Source organism: Vicia villosa, linkage group LG4, assembly GCF_029867415.1.
Source record: "Vicia villosa cultivar HV-30 ecotype Madison, WI linkage group LG4, Vvil1.0, whole genome shotgun sequence".
NCBI classification, from domain to species: domain Eukaryota; kingdom Viridiplantae; phylum Streptophyta; class Magnoliopsida; order Fabales; family Fabaceae; genus Vicia; species Vicia villosa.
In genome coordinates this window covers 593,294-618,746 of record NC_081183.1, presented here as the reverse complement: position 1 = coordinate 618,746, position 25,453 = coordinate 593,294, and the positions used below count along the sequence as shown (strand labels likewise).

General features: G+C 30.4%; 4 protein-coding genes across 4 annotated transcripts; 3 read left to right on the top strand and 1 right to left on the bottom strand.

Annotated features, from left to right (window-relative positions):
* The first annotated feature begins 1,056 nt into the window (after nucleotides 1–1,056).
* On the top strand, nucleotides 1,057–3,955 carry LOC131598677 (glucan endo-1,3-beta-glucosidase 13-like). Its single transcript, XM_058871263.1, has 4 exons — nucleotides 1,057–1,222; nucleotides 2,050–3,327; nucleotides 3,428–3,458; nucleotides 3,549–3,955. The coding sequence occupies exons 1-4, from the start codon at nucleotides 1,162–1,164 to the stop codon at nucleotides 3,694–3,696; spliced, it is 1,518 nt and encodes a 505-aa protein (XP_058727246.1). The 5' UTR covers nucleotides 1,057–1,161; the 3' UTR covers nucleotides 3,697–3,955.
* A 2,693-nt stretch (nucleotides 3,956–6,648) lies between these two features.
* LOC131594274 (uncharacterized) lies at nucleotides 6,649–9,888 on the top strand. The gene is made up of 2 exons (XM_058866360.1): nucleotides 6,649–7,382; nucleotides 9,205–9,888. Exons 1-2 carry the CDS (start codon nucleotides 6,775–6,777, stop codon nucleotides 9,842–9,844), a joined length of 1,248 nt encoding a protein of 415 aa, XP_058722343.1. The 5' UTR covers nucleotides 6,649–6,774; the 3' UTR covers nucleotides 9,845–9,888.
* Nucleotides 9,889–15,485: 5,597 nt separating this feature from the next.
* LOC131594275 (acid phosphatase 1) lies at nucleotides 15,486–17,743 on the top strand. The gene is made up of 3 exons (XM_058866361.1): nucleotides 15,486–15,982; nucleotides 16,964–17,173; nucleotides 17,345–17,743. The coding sequence occupies exons 1-3, from the start codon at nucleotides 15,618–15,620 to the stop codon at nucleotides 17,520–17,522; spliced, it is 753 nt and encodes a 250-aa protein (XP_058722344.1). The 5' UTR covers nucleotides 15,486–15,617; the 3' UTR covers nucleotides 17,523–17,743.
* A 520-nt stretch (nucleotides 17,744–18,263) lies between these two features.
* Nucleotides 18,264–19,935, bottom strand: LOC131594273 (leucine-rich repeat extensin-like protein 6). The gene has a single exon (XM_058866359.1). The coding sequence runs from the start codon at nucleotides 19,553–19,555 to the stop codon at nucleotides 18,278–18,280; it is 1,278 nt and encodes a 425-aa protein (XP_058722342.1). The 5' UTR covers nucleotides 19,556–19,935; the 3' UTR covers nucleotides 18,264–18,277.
* Nucleotides 19,936–25,453: the final 5,518 nt, after the last annotated feature.

Genomic DNA, 25,453 nt, shown 5'->3' with positions numbered 1-25,453 from the left:
GTGTATTATCACTGGCCCCAAACTTTAACTATATAAGTCATTTCTTGTTCAACTTCATATTCAATTCATTTTTAGTCTTGAAAGCCACATTTGATTTATTTTTGGCCAATTAGGTCTTAACTCAAGCAAAAAAAGCTCGCATTGGTCATCTAAAAATTAATCAATGGCCAAGTTTTCGTCATGGTCAATATTCTTTCAACAACGATTGCTTCAAAACCAACACAAGACAACTTCAAAGTGATCTTATAGAATTTACTCGAATTCCATAATTTTGATATGCATACGAGACAAAAAAATTCGTGATCATTAATGGTACATTATAAGTAACTCGTGAGGAAAGAACAAAGTTTAGGGTAGCCCATAAATAAGTAAGTTAACATTTGGTATTTGAATAAGAGAAACTCCTACATGAATGAATTGTATTAGACTAATAACAAGATTCGAAGACAAATCAACGTTATAAACTTGATCATATCTAAACATATCAACTTCTTGTTTATGTTCATTTGAATTGTTATCCTTATTTTGACTCAACCATTACTTTATGTTTTTTTTTCCCCATTTTGTGCATGAATATTTATTAGATATTAATTTTTTTATCTCTTAAGAAAAGAAGAGTAGACTGAACTATAGATAGAGGCATTGATAAGGGAGTAGTACGGTAGTGGGAGACAGACATAAGAAAAACAAACCTGCTTGCTTGCTAGTCATCATCGGAATCGAGAAAAACATAGTAAACTAAATTTGATAAATACATTTGAAATCCACCACTGTGTCACTTCTACTGTACTAGTACCTTTTAAAGTTTAAATATACTGACAAAATACTCTCATACTTCTCTCTCAAACTCTAGAGTTATTCCATTTATTTATTCATTCAATTTCTCTATCTGTAATACAGAGGGTGGGGACCCGCATGCAAATCATTTCTGGCTTATAATTTAAATAAGTTAAATAATTTATGTGATGTAATGTTTGTGACTATTATTACAATTATTTAATTTAATTTAATAAATAAATTGTGCACTTCATTCTAGAGACAATACATAGGGAAACAAAAAAGTACCGTTACTTTATTTTTCTGTTTCTAAAACAAGCAAACAAGCAAGCAAGAAGAAGAAGAGGAAGAAGTAGCTTCAGTCTCTTGAGAGCATAGAGAACAATGGCAAGAGGGTTTATGTTCATCTTACTTGTTGTTTCATCAGTTTGGCTTATGCTTCTTGGTTTGTTCTTTTTTCTCTTCCTTCTATCTCATTGCATTATGTTTATGATTTCTCTATGTTATAGTTTTTATGTTGTGTTTTTTAATGTAACCACAGTGTTTAAGTACTTTTGTTTCTAATGGCTAGGGTTTAGAACTATAAGTCTGATATTAGTTTACTTTGAAGTTTTTGTGGTTTGAAGCTTATGTCCTTTTTAAGAAAGAATGAGAAATGAAATACTAAAATAAAAAGATAGGTTAAAGTTTAACTTTTTTTATTTATTTAATGTATAATCATATACATCAAATGGAGTTTGTAATTATTGCTTAATCAATTTCTTTTCTTGTGGATCTAACTTGTCTAACCATTATAGCATTATAACATGGACACTTTATATTGAAGGCGTGTCTCGGCGTCCAACACTCGTGCGATACTCGCACATATATTTATCTTCAATAATTTTATTATTTTTCTTCAAGTTATTATTTGTGTCTACATATCAAGGTTGGTGTCGTGTTTGATGTTTGTGTCTGCGTTAGTGTCTACACATTAAGGTTGGTGTCATGTTTGATGTTTGTGTCTGTGTTAATGTTTCATGACGATTACCTCACAATTAAGAAATCAGATGCAATGAAGTTTGTAACATTGGTTAAAATGTTTTTTGGTAACTATGTTATTGGTTGAAGTATCCACCGACTTTTTTGCGACTTACCTCTGTCGGAGAACTTGGTTAACCACAAGACTCAAACCTGTGATATTGCTTAAGATTATGTTTGGATTGATGGACTAGAACGGAGCGGAGCTGAATGTAATTCTGATTGATTTTATTTGATCTGAAATTTTGATAGGTTCTTGCTATGGAAGTTTTGTTGGAATATGCTATGGAAGAAATGCTGATGACCTACCTCCACCTGATAAGGTGTCACAGTTAGTTCAAGATCACAAAATCAAATATGTTAGAATCTATGATTCCAACATCCAAGTTCTGAAATCTTTCGCAAACACTGGCGTCGAACTTATGATTGGAATTCCAAATCTAGATTTGCTTCCATTCTCACAGTTCCAAACCAACGCCGACACTTGGCTCAGAAACAGCATCATTCCTTATTATCCAGCTACGAAGATCACATACATAACCGTCGGCGCAGAAATCACGGAAAGTCCTGAAAACATTTCCGCGTTGGTTGTGCCAGCCATGACTAATGTCCTTGCAGCACTTAAGAAAGCCGGACTTCATAAGAAGATAAAAGTTTCAACCACTCATTCCCTCGGCGTGCTGTCTCGATCCTTCCCTCCTTCCGCCGGTGCTTTCGATAGCAAACATGCTCATTTCCTGAAGCCACTGCTGGAATTTCTTGCGGAAAATCAGTCGCCTTTTATGATCGATCTGTATCCTTATTATGCATACCGTGACTCCCGGAACAAAGTGCCATTGGACTATGCATTGTTCGAGTCATCCTCCGAAGTTATTGATCAGAACACCGGTTTGCTCTATACAAACATGTTTGATGCTCAGATTGATGCTATTTATTTTGCATTGTCGGCGTTGAATTTCAGAACTATTAAAGTCATGGTAACCGAAACAGGCTGGCCTTCGAAAGGTTCGCCTAAAGAGACAGCAGCTACTCCTGATAATGCACAAACGTATAACATGAATCTGATAAGGCATGTTATCAACGAAACCGGTACACCTGCAAAACCCGGAGAAGAACTCGACATCTATATTTTTTCCTTGTTTAACGAAAACAGGAAGCCGGGTTTGGAATCCGAGAGAAACTGGGGGTTATTTTATCCGGACCAAACAAGCGTATATAGCCTAGATTTCACCGGACAAAGTCCTGTCGACATGACTGCGGATTCAAACGTTACAAAATCAAACGGAACAAAATGGTGCATTGCTTCGAGTAAGGCGACACAAATTGATTTACAGAATGCGATAAACTGGGCTTGTGGAACTTCTGGCAATGTGGACTGTACTCCTATCCAGCCAAGTCAGCCTTGTTTTCAGCCGGATAACTTAGTCTCGCACGCTTCATATGCTTTTAATAGCTATTATCAGCAAAACGGTGCTTCTGATGTTGCATGTAGTTTCGGAGGGACCGGTGTAATAGTCGATAAGGATCCAAGTATGTTCATCTCCTATAACTAATTTTCGTAATCTTTTTTCTGTCCATTTTGGTTATATACTGATTTTCTCGATCTTATGACTTGTTTTTTATTCTGCAGCCTATGACAGCTGCATTTACATGAGAATCGGGTATGTTTAGTCCTTGAAATTTTGCTATGTTCGTATTATTAAGACTTAATCACGATGGTATTTGAGTTCGTTTTTTTTTTCTCGATGCAGAAATAATCAAACTTTGGCAAGTAATAGTACAGCAGCAATACCTTCAGCTCCATCCTCCTCCTCAAACAAAGAAGTTTACGCATCAATCTCTACTAGCGCTCTTCTTTTAACCTTTCTTTTCTTTCTTTTGGATCTCGAACGAGCCTAACGAGCTTGTTTGATGGCCGAGAAAGAGGCTAAGAGTTTGATTGTTGAAAAGGCAACTTGCTTAATTTTTTTTTACCATTTGGAGGTATTATGCTGCTGCTTTTGGCATGAAGGAAAAGTAATGATTTCAGAAGCTTTTTTATTAATGTATATTCTGTGAAATTCAACTACTTTATGTAGAGTGAGGAAATCTATCTCTCCTAGTTTTGTATTCCATGTGATTGGCCAAAATAGCATGATTACCTTTTTTCTGTGGTTTAGTTTTGCAAGTGTTGCTGCTGCAATTTTTGAATGAGGTTTATGTAGGGGATTTATAACACTGGATTCATATTTTCTACTTCACCAATGCATATGTCATTAGTGAATAATGACACTGTTATCCAATGGATGCATGATTTTTGGAGCTTGCAACTTTTTGATCCATTATGAAGGTTCAAGTCATTGGATAAATTGATGCATTTAGTCCTTCATGATCTAAACGGTCAAACTGAGAACTATATAATCATAGTAAGCATAGCGAAAATGAGAATCAAATAGAATGGAAACCATGGAGTGTGTCGATATGGGCAGATTCTAAACCATGCTTCCTTTAGTCTTGCCCTATGAGCTGGTAAAAGAAAAAATCCATAATCCATATGCTGTAACCGGTTACAGCCGGGCAAAATTCACTTTTAGGCTAAAATAGAAAAATTTACTCGAGGGTATAACCGATTACGCATTTGGAGTTATCTGTTACAACTATTATGATTTTGTTTTGTAGATTTAGCTGTAACCGATTATAGGTTTTGTGGAACCTACTATAAGCAGTTAATTTTTGTATTTTTTTTTAGTTTTGCTTGTATCCCAATTCATTGTAAGTTGTATAAATATCATGGAGGTATCAATGAATAAGGTGATGTGCATTTCTCACCCTCAAATATACTCCCTCGAATTCTCTGTCACACTCTCCCTCTCCACACTCATATTCAAAAGCCATCAATAGCACAAGTTCATCATTAGAATCTCCTCTGCCTATGTTTGCTTCTTCTGATTTCCTTTCCTTATTTGACCAACCGTCCTTGGAAAAGTGACCAAACCTATTAGAATTGTAACACTATACATTTCTCTTGTCAAGCTTCTCATTTCCTTTCTAATGTTTCTTCTCATCAAAGTTGAAGGATTCTGACTTCTGAGAACCACCTCCATGTCTCTTCTTGGCTTATGACCAAGACTACTTTTGACTCTTCTTATCAGAAGACGCCTTCAGATCATGCTTTATCTCTCTGTTAGAGGTTCTCTCAGTCTGACGCAGCTCTTGTGCCTCTAGACTACTCTGCAACTCTTCAATTCTCACGGGGTTGAGGTTCTTAGAATGTTTAATCGCTACAAAAATGCAATCAAATTGAGGAGTAAGAGATCTCAATACCTTTTCAATAATAACTTGTTTAGAGAGCGTTTCTCCACAAGCCTTCATCTCATTTGTGATCAAAATCACTCTAGAGATGTAATCAAGTACCTTCTCACTATTCTTTATGTTGAGATTCTCATACTGCTTAAGTAGAGACTGAAACTTCACCTTCTTCACTGATGCATCGCCACTATAACACCGTGCCAGTATGTCCAATGCAACATTCACCGTCGTTGAATTAGCGATTTTCTCAAACACATTCACATCCACACACTGATGAATATAGAACAATGTCTTTTGATCTTTCTTCCTCAGTTCTCTTTGTGTGTTTCTTTACGCCTCCGTCGCATTTGCTGCAGTCGTAACGTAACTGTCGGTGACGAGATCTAGAACGTCTTGAGCACCAAACAACACACACATCTAAATCATCCACTGATTCCAATTATTTCCATTAAATACTAAAAGCTTTGTATTCAAGCTATTTATGTCGTTCATCTTCGTTCTTGTGCACTGAAACTAACTCAAATCTCTCCAAACACTTATCCAATCCCAGAAAATCAAGAAATGCAATTCTGTTACGATTCCGTTCGTGAATTCAACACGAATTCAAGAAACAAAATCAATCACACACACCTCACGTACACTCGTGTTTCTATAATAAAACATAAATAAAAAATATATATATATTTATCCCAAACTTTAAATTAAACATTGTATATTTTTATTCAAATTTATTATGAAAGGGAATACTTTTGTAAAAAAAATCATATAACTAATGGAATAAATAAAAAAATTAATATTTTTTTTATAGATTATTTTGAGTGATGGAATCCAATGAACTAATTCTAAAGAAGCCAAAAAAGGATTACAGCTGCTGATCCAAAACCAGATTCCCACTCAAAAATATGGAAATAAAACAACAAAACTACTTTATAAAAACAAGTGTCCAGCTTCATCATACTATGACCTGTTTCTTACATTCTTTTTTTAAAAAAAAGTCTCTTTTATTCTAAAACTATATAATCACTTTTAAACATTTTCATCTGTCATTATAAATTTTTAAGGAAGAAATTCTAAAAATTGTATATTGTAGCTTATTTAAAAACTTTTTTTAATAAATAATTTTTAAAATAATATTTTTTATTTAAACTAAAATAAATAAATAAATAACAAAAATAATTAAACTCAAATAATCAATGAACCTATTTAAAGATATCATAAAAAAAATCCAAATTAAAAAGTAAACCCAATTTTTAATAAATTTCATTGACCACTTTTCTATCAAAAATTAAAAATTATAAAATAAACAAAAAAAAAACTAATTTTTGAGAAAATAAAAGATGATCAATTTTACACTGTCAGTGAATCATAGCTACTAATAAATTTTTATATAAATTTGATTTTTAAAAATCAAATATAAAATATCACTATTGTGATGTTTTGACAATAGTGACATACATAACAATTATTCTCTTCATTTATTTACATTTTATCAAAATATTTTGTTCATAAAATCACTTTCTTCTTTTAATTAAAAAAAATCTATATATTACACCATGCATCAACCTCATGTTCTCATTCAGTCATTTTCACTCTACAAAACAGAATCCTCAAACTATGAAACTCATAGCATCCTTTTCAACACCATCCTAAATCAAAACAAAGTTTTCATGTTTTCAAACAAAAACAACAATGGATCCTTGTCCTTTTGTTCGTCTCACAATTGAATCATTAGCACTAAACCTTCCATCACCAACAAACTCATCAACACTTTCTCGTATCCATCCTTCAACAACACCATGTTTTTGCAACATCTCCATACCAAACTTCCCTTCTCAAACCGCACTCATTCATCTCTCTTCTTCGTCGTCTTCGTCTTCGACACCCGACACAACAACCTCCGCCGCTGGATTCCACCTCGACTCCGCCGCACTCCGGCGTCTCACCGGAAAACCAACCCCGCTTCGCTTCTCTGTTTACGCCGGAAGCAATGGAACAACCTGCGGTATTAAAAGTTCGAAGCTATTAGGTCGGGCTGTTGTTAACATCGATGTTAAAAACTCTCTGTCTCGTTCGGTTATGTTTCATAGTGGGTGGCTTGAGTTGGGAAAGAAAAAGAAGAAGAACGGGGTTGAACCGGCTCGGATTCATTTGGTGGTTCGGTCTGAACCGGACCCACGGTTTGTTTTTCAGTTTGGTGGTGAACCGGAGTGTAGTCCTGTGGTTTTTCAGATTCAAGAGAATATTAGACAACCGGTTTTTAGTTGCAAGTTCAGTGCTGATCGAAACTCTAGATCAAGGTTAGTTTTGTTAATGTTATTTTGTGCAGCTCATTTTTTTAATCACTATAAATTCATCACGGATAGTTAATAATTAAATCGGATCTTATAAAATATTTATAACAGTTAAATTATAGTTAAATATGATCTTTATATCTTTTTCTATAGTCAAACAACGACTAAATTACTCTGAATTTTTAAGAAATTTGAGACTGTTCTGTGAACTAATTATTGATTATTCAATGTTTTTTTAAACGGAATAAAATTAGACAATACATTTAGTTAAATCATAAAACGATAAAGTTTATTGTTTAATTATTCGAATTGTTCAATCGCAATTGTTTCAACAATTGAAATGGTTTAAAGCGACTTAATTTTAATTTAAAAGTCTCAGCCTAGTCCATGATAACTCAATTTTTTAAACATTATATCAGATGTTGCACTCTTTTTCCCCTCTTTATATTTACACTTTTTTTAGCTAAATAAATTTTTTTCATCCTTTTCTAATATGGCATATATTAATGAGTTGATTTTTAAATTTTGTTTAAAGTCAATTTCTTTTAGTTTTTCAAAAATATTTTGAATGTCAAAAACACTTTTCTTTATTGTGCATGACTTATTAGCTAAAATTGGTAAAAGTTTGATTTTATAACATATAAAATATACTTTAAATTTCTTAAGAATTATTGTAAAATCATCATAAGTATCACTTTAATTAAAAAATAAATACATTTTTTTTAATATATAAACGAAATGATAAATAAAAGTTTTTGCCGCCTATTATTAACCTCTCGATTCAAGTAATTAATCTTTGCAATTATGTATTAAATATACTCGGTTACTATCAAAAAATAATAAATAAAAGTACTGCCATATTTTGATATAAATTTAATTATTAAGGTGGGTAATTAACTATCATTATGAATCAAATAATGTATAGTTTAAGCAAGTGGGCTTGCTTGTCAATATCTTTAGGGTTGGTGCCTACCATCAAGTGCACATGCTTATCATCTTATCCAGCTCAATTTCATTATCATGTCTCTCTCATGGCTTAGTTGTTATCCTTTTTTGTGCTCATGAATTATATCATCTTCTTTGTTTCTTTCTATTATTTCTTGTAACAAAAACACACCAAAAACATGTCACTTGATGATACTTTGATTTTGACATTCCTAAAATCCCTTTGTCCCTTACCTATCTAATAGCATTGTCTTTGAGAGTTAGAAAATTCTCCTTCACTCAATTATGAGTTGAATGATTGAAGTATATACAAGTTTTTGTACACTTTCAATTAGTGTAGTTGTTAGAATGCTTAATTATATTTTGACAAAATAAAAAACAGCTACTAAATTATTAGGTTTAAGAATAAGTGATTTATATAATTAGGTGCATAAACTGATTTGGTCAAACAGACAAGTTGAGATTTTCCAAAATGTGAAACATAACTGTCTTGGATTCCCTCCCATGTGCTAGTATCCGGTTGCATACTCAATATCTCATATAGAATTAATTAACCTAACAACATGATTGACATTTTCATTAGGTTGTTACATGATACATTAAATTAATGAATGATTAAATAAAATATACTAGTGCTTCTTAATTTGATTTGATGCTAGCTACTATTGACAAAAGTAGTTAAGAGTCAGGTGGAGTTGATTCTCTCGTGATTTTAATTGAGTTTGATTCCTTGAGATGATTAAAAATTCTTCGCCAGTTAAAAAATTGAAGATCGTTTGATTGAAATCAGACAGTTTAGATTGAAATTTGAAAAATAAATCAAATATATTATGAATCAATATCTAAAATCCAATGGTTGATGAACTTTTTTTTAATCTTTCAGGTGTAGTTCATTATCTGATGTGGCAATCACCCCTAATAGATGGAGAATGTCATTGAAAAGTGTTCGAGAGCGTCAGACGAGAGAAAGAAAGGGTTGGATGATAATAGTTCACGATCTTTCTGGTTCACCGGTCGCTACAGCCTCAATGGTCACACCATTTGTCCCTTCCCCTGGCTCAGATAGAGTATCAAGATCAAACCCCGGCGCATGGCTCATTCTTCGCCCGAACGGTGCCTCGGTGAGTAGTTGGAAGCCGTGGGGACGCTTAGAAGCATGGAGAGAAAGAGGTCCTATAGATGGCTTGGGATACAAGTTTGAACTCATGACCGAAGATAGCGGAATACCTATCGCTGAATCCACAATGAGTGTGAAAAAGGGTGGTCAATTTTGCATTGATTATAAAGTTATGAAAGAGTGTTATGGATTGTGTTCAAGGTTTATAGGTAAAGGTTTTGTGATGAGTTCTAGTGTTGAAGGTGAAGGAAAAACAAGTAAGCCTTTTGTGCAAGTTGGTGCACAACATGTTACATGTATGGCTGATGCTGCATTGTTTGTTGCACTATCTGCTGCCATTGATCTTAGTATGGATGCATGTCAACTTTTCTCTCATAAACTTAGGAAAGAACTTTGTCATGAATAATTTTCTTTTCCATAAAAATATATTGGAAGAGAGTTCAATTACAATATTCTTGCATTAATATATGTAACACAGTCACTTTCATCGAATTCGTGTTGATTATTCAACATAAAATCGATACATGTGATTATATTTATTTAATTTTTTAATAATTAATATTTTTATATTAATTAATTTTTTTGGATCATAAATTATAGTATCTTATATTAATTAATTTTTTTGGATCATAAATTCTAACCGTAAGTATAAGAATTTGAACTCAGAACATGAGAATTCAAACTCTGACAATAACCATGTCCAATTTATCAATATAACTAGTAGGAAACCCGTGCTATCGCACGGGTCTGATCGAGGTTTCACATTACATGTATTAAAATATACCTTGTAAAGTTAATCTATATAAATCAACCGTATATATTTAACCAAAATGCAAACAAATTTTAGTCAATGTTAATCCCAAAAACATAATAGTTAACAATGAAAGAGTTAATAATACATCAAATTTTTTTAGCTCTTTAAGTATAAACAATAAACTTATCGATTCATATTAGATAAAATTAATATATTTATACATTATAATCATTTATCAAAATTTAATTCATGTGTTTGGAATATCAAACATAATATAACTTATTTTGCAGTTTATAAATATTCACGTAATTCCAATCAATAAATGATATCTCATAGATATATTCACATCTACCTGTCAATTAATTTTATAAATTCAATATATATATATAAAAGAGTAACAAAAGAAATAGTTAAAAGATAGACATTAAAATGATCCTTCAATCACTGGTATCTCATAGATGCGTTCACATCTACCCGTCAATTCAGATAAGTTAAGAAACGTCAATCAGTGGTATCCCACAGATACGTTCACATCTACCCGTCAATTCAGATGAGTTAAGAAACCCCAGTTGAATCCAAATGAATTAATTCTAAAAATTTATTAAACCTATTTGGGATATTAGCCCATTTTCCCAAACGTAAAATGTATAACAACTCCAGTTAAATGCTTAAGATTTTATACCTATATTATTATAATATAAAAAATATATAATTTTATAAGTTTAAAAAATATATTTTTAATTAAGAAATTAAATATAGTTAAAGAATAAAATTTATTAAATCTATTTGAGATATTAGCTCATTTTTTTCAAACCTAAAATGCATGACATCTCCGGTCAAATATTAAAAGTTTCTACGTTTAATATATACTTAAAATATTTAAAAGTTAAATAAATAATAAAAATATGAATATGTTAATAGAGTAATTAGATCTTGAATATGTACAATTATAAAAAAAATAGAAATCTAAAACCTATGTATGGTAAATAATATATATTTATTCTTATATATCTAAAATAGTCAGATTAAATAGTCTCTATTGAATAGTGTAATAAATATAAAATCTCAAATTTAAAATGCAAAAACGATCGTAGTTTGTTCAATTTATAAGATTGACTATATTAATAAATTTTTATCTTTTATCATTATTTTTTATGATTACCATTTATCATTAAATTTTCATGACTACCCATTAACATATTTTTAACATGATTAAATTATGAAGTTAATTTGAAAAAATTCTGAGAAGTTTTAGTTAATTCATAAGTTTACAAAAATTACAAAATCTCAATTAAATTTTTTTTTATTAACCTTTCTATAAAAGTCTAAATAATTTAAAAATAAATTTTATCTCAAATAAGGATCTAAATAATTACAAAATAATTTTTATTCTTATATTTCTATAATCGAAAACTAAATATTTACCTTTGGAATAAAAAAAGTTATAAGTTGTAGTTAAAAATTATAAATTTTATCTCTATTGATTTAGATTTTTTTTTATTAACCTTTTCTAATAATCTAAATGATTACAAAATATATTTTATTTTAAGTTAGAACTTTTAATTTTAATAAAAAAATTAAATAAAATAACAAATTAGTAGTATAAACAAATTAGTTATATTATAAATAAATTTTAAATTAATAATTATGAGAAATTATTTAGTTTTCAATTCAATAATAATAATTTCATTCAATATTATAATTATCATTTAATTGAATTTAAGATTTAAAAAAGTCTACCTTTTGAATGAAAAACTAAAAAATTTGAGTTTCCGTATCTGCATTAAGAAACTTTTCATCTTCCGGTGTGACCTTTCATATTAATTGCATTGACCATCAGAAAATTGATTTTATATGAAAAGTTAAAAACATAGCTATGATAATTAAATAGTCATTTACCTGTGTATGTCTGTTCCATTAGCCTTTAACTTCATGAATTATTGACACATTTTGAACATTATTTTATTTTATTTTTAACTCCTAAGAATTATTTTGATGATATACATGAATAATAATAATAATAATAATAATAATAATAATAATAATAATAATCAATAAATATTATTTAATTTTATAATAATGATGATTGATTTTGTAATCAATTTAAAAGGTATAATTTTTTGTATTAAATACATAAAATATATTCATATTTATTTCAACATTAAAACAACTTTATTTAATAATTTTTCATCCTACATAAAAAAAATTTGATGAATAAATTTGGAACATGCAGTATCATTACCCCTAGTCCAATATAGTTATGCCATTAGTAATTAAAAACTGACTTTTAATTGTTTCATACCTATAATTATAATAATATTAAAAAAATAAAAAATTTGATAATTATGTTTTCCACGTAAAAGTGGCATTATCAATGACGACTCAACTAACCAAAATATTACATTAATGACGACTCAACTAACCAAAATATTACAAACAGTTTAGAGAGTGATTTTTTTTTGACAAATAGAGAGTGACATTTAATCTAAATTAAAAGTTACACTTTATTTTATTGAAAATTGACTACTACACTTTATCACTAGTAATTTTTAAAGCACTGTCATTACCCATAGTCCAATATAGTTATGCCATTAGTAATTAAAAACTCATTTTTAATTATTTCTTCCTATAATTATAATAATATTCAAAAAATAAAAAATCTTACAAATAATTTAGAGGTGATATTTTTTTTTTGACAAATAAAGAGTGACATAATCTAAATAAAAAATTATACTTTATTCTATTGAAAATTGACTATTACACTTTACATCTTCTATTTTAAAACTGACTATTACACTTTACATGTTCTATTTTATAACGTTAACCAAGAAAATCGAATAACGTTAACCACGACATTTAAAAGCTATAGTTTAGGGTTTATATATGGTTAGGTATTAATAGTAGATGCTTCTTTAAATACAAAATATAATAAAAATAATAATACAAATAATAATAATAATAATAATAAATAACAAAATCAAAAACAACCAATAAAGAACTGTCATACCATCCTAAATTAAATGTCAGATCAATATTAATTTATTTTACAATATAATCAAGAGACATAAAGTGATTGAACATTTCAAATTCAATAATAATAATTAAATATCATAAGGTCTGATTTGTGTCATAATAATGATTAAACGTTTCGATTTTCAAAATTAAAACAGTTCATATTTTTGGAATTATAATTTATGGGATAATAATGTCGTGAACGTTTCAATTTTTAAATTTTGTTCTATTTATTAAATAATTGTTATCTATTTAAATTTTGCTTTTGAAATTTATTATAATTTTTAAAATATAAAATTTATTATCGTTATTAAAAGATAACATATTTTAATCTAACAAATAATACTTGATTATACTATAAAATTGAAAAAATATGATTAATTTATTTGGAATTGATACGTTTCATCACATAATTAATTTTTTTTATTGAAATAAATCTACTATCAATGGAAATTAAAACATTTTATATCCTTTGAATGTACAACTTTAATGACACACCTAATCTTTTAATTTTCCAAAAAAAAAAAAGAATCAATTTTTCAAAAAATTGAATCATTTTATACCTTTTAATTATTCAGTTTAAAAAAGAATCTACTATTATTTATTTAAACTGAATCAACTTCAAAACTCCCATGTTATTTTGCAAACTCTGCTTTCTATCAGATGTCGCGACCTGATGAATCATCCCTGTGCATTTATCACAACATCTTGCACTTCATATCATGCCATATAAAATTCAAACCTGCAATATAAAATCCCGTAACTCATCAGATCAAACAGGCTGTAAATCATATCAGTTAAAAAAACAAAAGACATGCATCAAAGCAAATATATACTTAAGCCTACATCGTCCCATAAGCTAGAATACCATTCTCTGTCTGCAAGTTATGCAACCACTGCTTGAATAAATAGGAATCAATAGCACTCCTACGTAAACAAATATCAAAGTTTTGTTCAATTAACATAATAAACTTTAGTTTAAAATTCACGAATTCAGAAATAGGAAATGGAATATGAATGGTTCAGACTATTTAATCGGCGGCATGATAGAGTGACTCAATGACAAAGGTGACTCGGTTGACATTTCGAAACTTTGAAATTTTGCATGATATAAGAACATCCCGCTGATAGTTCGGACTTGAATTTGGAAACCAAATAAGTAGGGACAATGGCTTGAATCATATCACGCTTAAAAAAAACAGAAATAATATTGGTCAGTAATAAGGCCGAACACAGTGTGTTAGACAAAAACAATATAATTTGGGAACAAAATACCACCTTCGAATCAATTAAAATCATTTCTATGTGTTCTTTGTTTGAAGAACTTGTTACAGACCATATATGCTTACAATTAACTGCAATCTTCCACAAATCCTTCGACTCATTGATGTACTTCACAGAATCGATAGGGCGAGCCATGGGAATGCTTAAATAGTTGCAAGAAGAAAACAAATTTCACTTGTTAAATCTCAAATCGTACATATTAATAGAAAACAAAAATGAAGAAAAAGGATCAAACCTGTAAAAGAGCAAGTGAATCTTGGTATGCCATTGTTGGGGTGATATATAGCGTGAGAATAAAAAATTTGAAACGAATAGAACATTGAAAGGGCAGAAGTAATTGATTTTGGGTAGTGGAAGAATTGAAGTTTTCCAACGCATAGAAAACATACACAGTCAATGATGAATTAACTTTTAGGTTTAACCATTAATTTAATTTAACGTGAAGATTTGAAATGGAAGAAAAAAAATAATCTATTATTAAAAACAAATAATCAACAAAAAAATAATAGCCTGCCACATCAGCAGCAATAAATACCAAATCAATATTATTGTGTTATTTTGACAAAAGACTTTTATACCCGTGGAATAAGAAAAGATTTAGTTCATTTATCAAAAGGCTTTTACTGGAATTTCCAAGTACTATTACTTTTATATATTAATAATAGATATTGACTTGTTAGAATTTGTTGACTATATATATTTATTTTATCTTTTGTTTATATTATGTATATATTTAGTTATAATAGATGAAATGGAAGATTAAATTAATTTTTAGGCAAATGTAAAATAATTTCTATATAGTTTTTTAAAAAAAAATTCATTTAAGTTAAAATGTAAAATCCTTTTTCATTTAAAATGAAGATTTTTAGTTAAGTAAATATTTCCTGCCAAAAAAAGTTTTTTTTTTTCTTCTGGTTCTTGTCATGTCGAAGAAAGTTAAATAATAATTTTTTTAATAAATAAGTTAATTATATATACTTAAAAAAAAGCTATTGGATTTTTCTGTGTGGCATAAAATGATTTAGTTTTTTTCTGTTGTTGTGTGATAATCATTTCTCAGATTAACAGAATCTGAGAAAAAGGAGAGTCACCGGAACAGTTCCCTGAAAACCTTCACCGTTAACCGGCGATGGATTCCGTCGCCCAGCTTACGTTCATCCTATTCCTCTCGTTGATCTCTCACATATCTTCGGAGACGATCATCAGACTTCCGTCGGAAAACGAAATCTCCGGCGAGTATTGCGATAGCTGGAGGTTAGCGGTGGAGACGAACAACGTCGGGGCGTGGAATCAGATTCCGGCGAACTGTGTTGATTCGGTGGCGGAATATATGGTTGGAGAACGGTACAAGAGGGATTGCGAAGTGGTGGGGAAATTCTCGTCGGAGTTTGCGAAGCGCGTGGCGCTTGCCGGTGACGGAAGAGACGCGTGGGTGTTTGATATTGATGAAACGCTTCTTTCTAATGTGCCTTATTACAAAGCCGTCGGATTCGGGTACGTCAATTTTTAGCCGTTGGATTTTTATTTTTTTTTAATCAAATAGTTGTTGAATTTGTATTGGTTCATTAATTTATCAATTTTTTCACAATAATTAATCATTTAAATATAGATTTAGTTTTATTAATTATTGAATAATTGAAATTATTCTAGAAGGTCATGCTGACATGACACTCAGAGGTGGCAAACAGGCATATGTCGCCCCGATTAGGTCCGGCTTGCAAAAGCATTCGGAAAAAAAAGGGCGGGGCGGACATATTTGAGAGTGCGGGTCTAAAATTTTGTTCAGTTCTGTGTTAGGGCGGAGCGGTCGCGGACATTGAAATTTTTAGGCAGGGCCTGCCCAAGGGCCAAGCTACCCAAGCTAGGACTTTAGGCCTCAAAAGTTTGGGCTTAAAAAAGGTCTCAATTTTTTTATTTAGTTATAAAAATATATAATGACACTTGAATTACATATATTGGTGTAGTTCAGTTGGTAAAATATAGGCCCGGAAAAGTGCGGGCAAAACAGGCTTCTTCCACGGGCCAGACCTGTTTTGCAGCCCCTACTGACACTTAGTATTAAAATCTCGATATTCGGTCCCCTACTGACACTTAGTATTAAAATCTCGATATTCGGTCTTGGGATCAGTACAAAAATTGTTGACATGTACTAATAGGATTAAAATTTTAGATCTTAGTAGAAACACATTCTCAAGACTTAAGTCCGCACGACTAAAAAAACCCCTGGTTTAATTGTATACTAAATAGAGACCTTATTTAGTCTCTGTGTCAAATATTTTAATATCTTATTTTAATACTAACAAATTTCTGCGTTGCACGCTCTCAAAGACAACTTTTTTATAGATCTAAAAACTTGCTGGATGTACTTATGTGATAAGATAAACTCTTAAGGAGTTTGTTTATATGATTATATTTCTTGGTGAGTTCATCATGGGTGTATTTTGTTTCACATTTTGGTGTTTGATTGGGCTATAGGTCAGAAATCTTCAATGAGACTTCCTTCAATGATTGGGTGAAGTTGGCTGATGCCCCGGCATTACCTTCCAGTTTGAGTTTGTTTAGAAAGCTACAAGAATTGGGCTTCAAGATATTTCTATTGACCGGTAGGAGTGAGTTTCAAAGGAATGTCACAGAGGCTAACCTTCTGTTTGCAGGTTACAGAAATTGGGAGAGACTCATCTTAAGGTACATATCGATTGCTCGTTCTTAGGCAAATATTAGTAATTTGTGATTCAATTGGTTTTAAGAGTTCAAATTTTGAAGCTCGCAGTTAAAACTCTTTCGGTATCATGGACATGGTTCCGATTTGGATGTGTTTTGTTAAACTTAATATAAAATTATTTGTTAATGAAACAGAGGCCCTTTTGATCAAAGGAAATCAGCAACTAATTTCAAGTCTGAGAAGAGAGAAGAGTTGGTGAATGAAGGATACAGAATCCATGGAAGCTCTGGTGATCAATGGAGTGATTTATGGGGTTATTCAGTCGCGTCGCGGTCTTTTAAACTACCAAATCCAATGTATTTTATTCCGTAGTACAAATATGGCTTCTCCATTTTGTATTCATTTTTTACGATTGCACGAGATCAACCCCATCTGATTTGTCTGATCAATCAGTTCAAATTTCAAACTCTGTATTTCAGATTTCAAAATCTGCATTGCAATTTGAACATTCGAGATTTAGATAGTCTAATCCAAATCAAATTCATGTAATTGAAGTTCTTACAGCAAAATGGGCAAGATTGTGATCTTGGATATGTAACCTAAAGCATTACAGTGCTACAAGTTTCATTTCATTGTTCAGAAAGCAACAACAAAAAAGAACCCCTTTGTCAAATTGCATGGAATGAAGTTGTTGAAAGGTATAAGAACCCGTGATATGAAATTAATAACTATCAAACATGTCACGTGAAACATAAATTATATATCTTTTATTAGGTCCAATCCAAGAACACAAAATAGATCTTTCACAAGTTGCATGTCTTTATCCATACAAACCAAATATAGTTACCCAAAAAATATGAATCTATTAAGAATTTAGATTAAAAGTGTCATTAATAGAAAAATCCAATAACAACTTGTAACTAACTATACTACAACTATCCCAGAAATCATTATTTTGATCCTTAAATGTGTCTATTGTTACAACTATAATAATATCCGAATGTATCAAAATTACAAAAATATTCCGGAATGTCTCTTTCTTAGTGAGTTTAGTCCTAGAAATGTTGCGATTTCAATACATTCAGAGACTATAGTGACACCAGACCAGACACATTTAAGGATCGTAATTAAGGAGATTGTGTTTGCGAAGGTGATTCCGAGGTAGAATCAGTGTTCTCAGAATCACTTACAAACATAGAACCACAAATAAGAGGCTTTGGTGTTGGAATTCTGAAACAACTTAAGCTACCACCTGGGATGATAGAACACTCAGGATGTGGTCTCTGCATATCCCTCCCAGGAATACAATTAAGCGAAAAATCGAAACCAACATTCCTAAAAGGCAGCTTAGAACATTGTTGACTAAACCCAGAAAAGAAATTATACGCAACAGTTAAATTAGCCAAACTTCGCAGCGAACATACTATATCAGATAACTCTCCAGAAAGCTGATTATGCGCCAAATTAAGCACTTCTATATTCTGTAAGCAAGACAATGTATCCGGCAAATGACCCGTAAGCGAATTGAAACTCGCATCAAGAACTTCCATTTCAGTGAAAAGTCCAACTCCTTCTGGTATACAACCGGTTAACTGATTATTCAGAAATAGAATCTCTTTTATCTTTGATCCCATAAAACCAAAACTAGCTGGAATATTTCCACTCAACTTATTGTTAGCCAAGTTAATCACAGAAGCAGGCGAGTTACCTAAATTCGAAGGAATTTCGCCTTCGAATTGATTGTTGTTGACGAATATCGCATCGAGATTCTTGTCGAAAAGCTCTTGAGGTAATAAGCCAGAGAAAAAGTTGAACCTAATGTCCAAGTAAATCAAACTTGGCATATACAATGTAACCGAAGGAAAAGAACCTGAAAAGTGGTTATTGCTTATATCAAACTCTTGTAGAAAAACAAGATCTTTGAATGTTTCAGGCACTGTTCCACTGAATCTGTTACTGTTGAGATGAAGAATGGACACATCAGTGAGTAAAGATAGTTCTTTTACAAGAGTTCCTTGAAGATTTGCATGGTTTAGATCTATCCCTGCAACAACTAGTGAATCAGATTCTTCAGCAGCATTTCCATTCTCAGGATTTGCACAGAAGATTCCTTTGTAAGAACAAACATTTGAACCAACCCAAGATTCTAGAATCTTTAAAGGATCATCAGTGATTGCAGATTTCCATGCTTGAAGAGCTGAAAAAGCTGAATCCTTTTTTGATATTGGAGATTCATAGGCTTTTGGGTTTTGGTTTTGGTTGCTATTAGCACCTCCTCCAACCCAAACAACTCCACTTCCAACACCTACTCCCACACCAACACTACCACCAACACTGAAACCTGCTTTTGATGTAGCAAAATGGAGAATGAGAAAAGACAGGAACAATGTGGTTTGGTTTTTCATTGTTTAAGATTAAGGATGTTTGTTTGGTTTCTAAAGTTGTCTAAAATCTAAATAAGGTTGAGGCATTGAAGAGGGAGTGGTGGATTGGTGAGGTTGATTTGGCTTTGAATGTGTTTTGGTTTTTTGTTTACCATTTAACATTTTTCTTATTTGGTTTGTAAGTTTGATGTTTGATGAGGTTTTGGGCCATTGCTTTGTTTTGTACACTCTTTTGTTGTGTGTTGATGTTGACTTGTGTTGAATGCAAATTTTTGTGTCAGAAGAATAGGTTGCTGAGGTGAAAAGAAAAAAAAGGGAGAGCTAGAAATTACTAGTACAAGTTTTTGGGACCAAGTTTAGGAATTATGGCATTCATGACATTGATGATCGTTAGATTAAGGTGGAACATTGCAATATATGTGACGGAGTTTGTTGTACGTTTGTCTGTAATTTCTGTATAATCTTGATTATATTCATAAATTTAATTGGAAAGGAACGAGAAAAAAATTATTAAAAGAAAATTGATAATATTATGAGAGAATTTTGTGTATTATTCATTTACAAAGTGCAATCTTATATACAAGATAAATGATAGCTGTTGGTATTAGAATTCCTATACATATATGCCTGTAATCTCTTCCTTGACAGCTTGGTGAAAGTACAACAAATTAACATTAATTTGCTTGACAATGATTCCCCTATAAAAAGTAATAAAATACAGATAAATAAAATTTTCTATTATTAGCAAAATTGTTTCCTGTTAAAAATAAAATTTGCATTTTATTATTTCATCAAATCTTAATTTTATATATATGAAATGTATCCGAACGAGAACTTAAAGAGCACAAAAAAGGAACAAAACATAAATAAGTAATTTATCGGGCCGTCCAGTATTGTCGAGGTTTAATTAGTGCAATTTAATTGTTTGGATACGTCTGATTAGGCTTGGTAATTTTCAGTAGTTTTGGCAGCCGCCGTCATTTGATGCATATGATGGTGTATGACAAGAATTTGTGTGTAACTTTGTAATTAGTGTCTTTAAAATTAGAGTCTTGTTGAATTGGTGATTTATTAGTATTTTCCTCTCTATTAGAGTTCGAGAAGGAGTTCGAGCAATGTTGTCGAGGTTTAATTAATGCAATTGTTTGGATACGTCAGATTTGACTTGATAAATTTTAATAATTTTATTCGTCGTGTCATTTGATGTATATGGTGGTGTCTGATTAGAATTTGTGTGTATTTGTGTGTAATTGTGTGATTAGTGTCTCTAAAATTAGAGTGTTGATGATTTGGTGATTTATTAGGAAGTGTTACATTGTTTTAGAGTAATTTGCTTTCTAGTTTATCAGCTTGAGAGTTTGGGCAATAGTGGTGTTTTGTCCTTTATTTTTAGGATGGTATAGTTTTATTGTATTTTGTAATGGCATGTCTCATGCCTTTCCTTTCTTTACTTTATTGCATTTCAAAAAATAAAAAATATAAGTAAGACAATAAAAGGCAAAAAAACCAATTAAAAGAGGCAAAATGTGAGCCGAAACTAAAAAACTGAAAGCAAAATATCACCATGATAGGGAAAATGTTAGATCTCACCCAAAGAAATTATCATCTATAAAAAAATGATTCTTAATACTTAACAACTATTTTAATATTATTTGAATGGTATACATTGAAATTGAATTTGCTTTTAGATTTAAATATACTGCAAATTTAGGAATCGTAATTTCTTACTTTAAAATTAATTTTTATACTTAAAATTTTTTATTTTAATTATTTTTATATGAGTGTATAAAAATATAAATTATTTTATTTTAAATTCACTTTAGTTCAAATTAAATTTTATTAATGTAGAATCAAAGACATACATAATTTTAATATATTTATATAAAAGGGAGTTGATTAAAAATTTAAAGCTAATAATCAACCATAAAAACAAAAATTATGAATTATTAATTCAAATTGAAATTAAATACATAGATAAAATTAATTAAATTAATTTTTAAAAATATATTAAAATAAATCTAATATATTATATTTAAATATATTTTAAAAAATTAAATATATTAAAATCAATCCAATATTTTTAGGATCTAAATTTTGTCTTCTCTTAAAATTAAAAATACAATAAAAGTTGTTCTTGCCAGACAATCCTAGATCATTTTTTAATTAATACTATGACTCTTAATTTTTGTATACATTGTCCTCAAAAATTGTGTTTGATCTGTTTCTTCACGTGTAGATTACAAATGATAGAGACATCAAGGTGTGTGTGGCTTAAATATATAGGGGCCTACTATGACTAAATTTTGGTAAAGTTTTCAACCCATTATTTTCAAAATAACCCTGCATTCTTTAAATTATACATTAAATAACATAAGTAGACATTTTTAAACAATATTTATAGAGGCTTTGGGTTATAGATTTAGAATTCTCGGAAATAGCAATTGTAGTCTTTAATAATGGTAGTAGACCGTCAAATCTTTATTTTTTTTAAGAGTAATGCTACTCTTACACCCAATTCCTACACCCAATACTTACATCAAACACTGTTCACCGTATTTATACGGTGAATAGTGTTTTTAAAATAAAATAATAATATTTTTAAAAAATATTTTTTATTTTTAAAATTACGGACGACACTGTTCATGTACAAACGTGCATTAACCAAGTTCAATATTGCATTAACCAAATTTTTACACTGTATTAACCAAGTTTGATGACTGCTAAAAATTATTTTTAATACCTGAATTTTGCATTAACCAACTTCATTAGTGTATTAACCAAGTTTTTACACTGTATTAACCAAGTTTGGTGACTGTTAAAAATTATTTTTAATACCTGGATGTTACATTAACCAACTTCATTATTGTATTAACCAAATTTTTACACTGCATTAACCAAATTTGAATAATGTTATTCTCACACCCATGAACAGTACTTTACAGTAGTCACCAAATTTGGTTAATGAAGTTATAAAGTTGGTTAATGACACAAATTTAAAAAAATAAAAAATTATTTATTATTATAATAATATTTTACTGTTCATAAAATATATATTTTTATTTAAAAAATACTATTCACCGTATAAATACGGTGAATAGTGTTGGGTGTAAGTATTTGGTGTAGAAAGTGGTGTATGAATAGCATTACTCTTTTTTTAAAGGACATACCTATTATTTTCTTGATTTCTTTTGTAAATTATCTCTGATCAAAACTCGTCACTTCTCATTTTTCTATCATGAATGAATGAGGTGTGTGTCGCTGGAGATATCATCCTCCTTGTGGGAACGTGATCTCGCGGGAGATATCATGTTTTAGGGTCAAACTTTTTAACCTAAAGCAAATGTTATTTTTCAAACTGTATCAATTTTTAACCCCAAAATTATATTAATTATTCACAGAGTATTCATATGCATACAATAAAAAGGGTATCACATGTTATTTTCAACGCAATGAAAACCTAAAACAAACATACCAAACATTGCACTAGTCATATTGTAACACAATATTTGACACTTCATGCTTTCACATATGATGCATATTGCACATGGAAGAATAAGTACAACTCAACCATTTCAATGAATATATCCCATACCATATTCATCTACCAATCTCAAATAACATATTCAATTATGCTACACCAAATCAAAATCTAGGCAACATAGCCTTTAACAATTATGAAATCCTTTATTGACCAAGCTCAGAAGAAGATTATCAATTTGGAAGGGGAGGAATTTATCCTTGGGTGGTAGAATAGTGTTGTTAAATCTGTGTTGTCCAACATTCCAATATACTATTTTTCCTTCTATAGAGTTCCCAAGATTTTTCTGAATGATGTCATCAAAATACAAAGAGATTTTTTGTGGAGGGGGGGCGGGTCCGAAGGATAAAAGAAAATATGTTGGATAAGTTGTTCTAAAATTTGTAAAAGTAAAGAATAGGGTGGGCTTGGAGTGAAGCACAATGACATTATTAATATGGCTCTGTTGAGCAAATGGCTTTGGCAAATTTTAGATGATCACATTCCTATTTGGTTTGAATTGCTGAGATTTAGGTATGGAGACATCAAAGGAAAAATCCTCAATCATGCTTGTCCTACTTTTGTCAAGAAAGACTCGACATGGTGGAAGAATCTTTTATCTATAAGGCACATTCCAACCAATGAAGGCAATTTATTCTCTGATTCCATAAGTTGTAAACTAGAAGACGGCGTGGAAATCGATTTCTGGAACTGTAGATGGATTGGTATAACCCTTTTTTGCAGGTTGTTCCCTAATGCTTTTGGAAGATAAAAAAATATCCTAAAGCTAAAGTGGTTGATATGTGAGTATGGCTTGGAGGAAATTGTTGTTGGTCCTTGGAACTTTTTCCTTCTGATACAGATTATGAGGCTGGAAGTAAAATGGTTGAGTTGTTGGAAATTATCGAGCACATCCAAATCAATATAGTTAAGAAGGATAATTTCATATGATGGAAAGAAAAGATTGATTTTAATGTCAACAATAGCTATAGTGTTATCAACTAGCTTGGAGAATGACCCGCCTTTGGATGAACTAATTTTGAAAGGAATGGCGCATGTGTGGAAATCAAAAAAATTCCAAGTTCAATCTAAATTTTTTGTTGGAAGTTGATTCAAACTCGTCTTCCAACAAGAACTCAATTGGCTAAAAAGGGAGTGCTTGATGGAAGATAAAGTTTGTTGTTTCTGATGTGTTCCGCATAAGTAGAAAACGAGATACACTTATTTGTCTATTGTTTTTTCAGTTTAGGGATCTGACATATAATGTGAAATTGACATAACATTAATATGGAGGAGGATATTCTGTTCCTTTGTACTTTGATTTCTTTTGTAATTTCACCAGATTAAAATTTCAAGAAAATCTATTTGGATTTTTATTTCTACTATTTCTTGAAACTTTTGAATTTGCAGGAACAATGTGGTTTTTAAGGAAGATATTTTGGATAATTGTGATATGTTAAATATGATTCAAATGCATATTAGATTGGTACCAAATTCATTTATAAGAATCTCATTACTTTTGGATCCGACTAAGTGTTTAAATTGTATTGCTTAATTGTCTTTTGACAATCTTCTCTTTTGTCGTTTTTTTTAGTAATATGTCGTATCTCTTTTTTGTTTGACTTTGTTTTTCTCTTATATTAATGGTTGAGTACCCCTCATATCCACTTTAATGTTTTAGTTACTTATTAAAAATGGTAAATGTTAACATGTACCCCAAAGACATAAGTTAATAAATTTGTGTGCCTTTATTTTATTCAAAATTTTTAATTGTAGTATTCTACCATTCTACCATATGTCATTGGAGTACAAGTTAACAAAATACTAAAAAGTATCAGATGTATGGTTGAATATGCAATAAATTTGAGAAAATCACATTCAACCAATGTAATTTCGACCACTTTCTTGTCATATCAAACATACATAAAAAGATAATTAGGATTTAACCTCTTCTCTCAAGATAACAAATACTAATTTGATAACACAAGCCCTAATACAAATAATACATAAAAAACAATGTGATGTGGACTTGAGGTTCGAACTTTGATGTTAAGCAGAGATCGTTCATATGCCACATTTAAAGGTTAGATTCTTTAACCCTTTACTTTCTTAACTTAGAATTAACAAGTTTAATCCGTGAGGCTCAATTTGTACAAAACGTTAGAAAAAGAAAAAAGAAAACTTACTTTTTATACCACCAAATATAAATAAATAAAAGTAACTTTTTCTCCGTAGGGGACCGGTAGATTGATAATGGTTGCTAGATGGTAGCTATTACTTACTAATTATCCATGCCTACTCCATAGCTTATAACAAATCAACCATTAATACAATCTTGCATTTTATAAAATATTTGAAGGCTATGTATCTTTATTTAACAAGACTATTTAGTCATTATTTTC

Coding starts and splice junctions, on each gene's coding strand:
- LOC131598677 (XM_058871263.1), top strand. CDS start 1,162: ATGGCAAGAGGGTTTATGTTCATCTTACTTGTTGTTTCATCAGTTTGG. Junction 1,223..2,049: donor AGTTTGGCTTATGCTTCTTG/GTTTGTTCTTTT, acceptor AAATTTTGATAG/GTTCTTGCTATGGAAGTTTT. Junction 3,459..3,548: donor TGCATTTACATGAGAATCGG/GTATGTTTAGTC, acceptor TTCTCGATGCAG/AAATAATCAAACTTTGGCAA.
- LOC131594274 (XM_058866360.1), top strand. CDS start 6,775: ATGGATCCTTGTCCTTTTGTTCGTCTCACAATTGAATCATTAGCACTA. Junction 7,383..9,204: donor GATCGAAACTCTAGATCAAG/GTTAGTTTTGTT, acceptor TTAATCTTTCAG/GTGTAGTTCATTATCTGATG.
- LOC131594275 (XM_058866361.1), top strand. CDS start 15,618: ATGGATTCCGTCGCCCAGCTTACGTTCATCCTATTCCTCTCGTTGATC. Junction 15,983..16,963: donor TACAAAGCCGTCGGATTCGG/GTACGTCAATTT, acceptor ATTGGGCTATAG/GTCAGAAATCTTCAATGAGA. Junction 17,174..17,344: donor TGGGAGAGACTCATCTTAAG/GTACATATCGAT, acceptor TTAATGAAACAG/AGGCCCTTTTGATCAAAGGA.
- LOC131594273 (XM_058866359.1), bottom strand. CDS start 19,555: ATGAAAAACCAAACCACATTGTTCCTGTCTTTTCTCATTCTCCATTTT.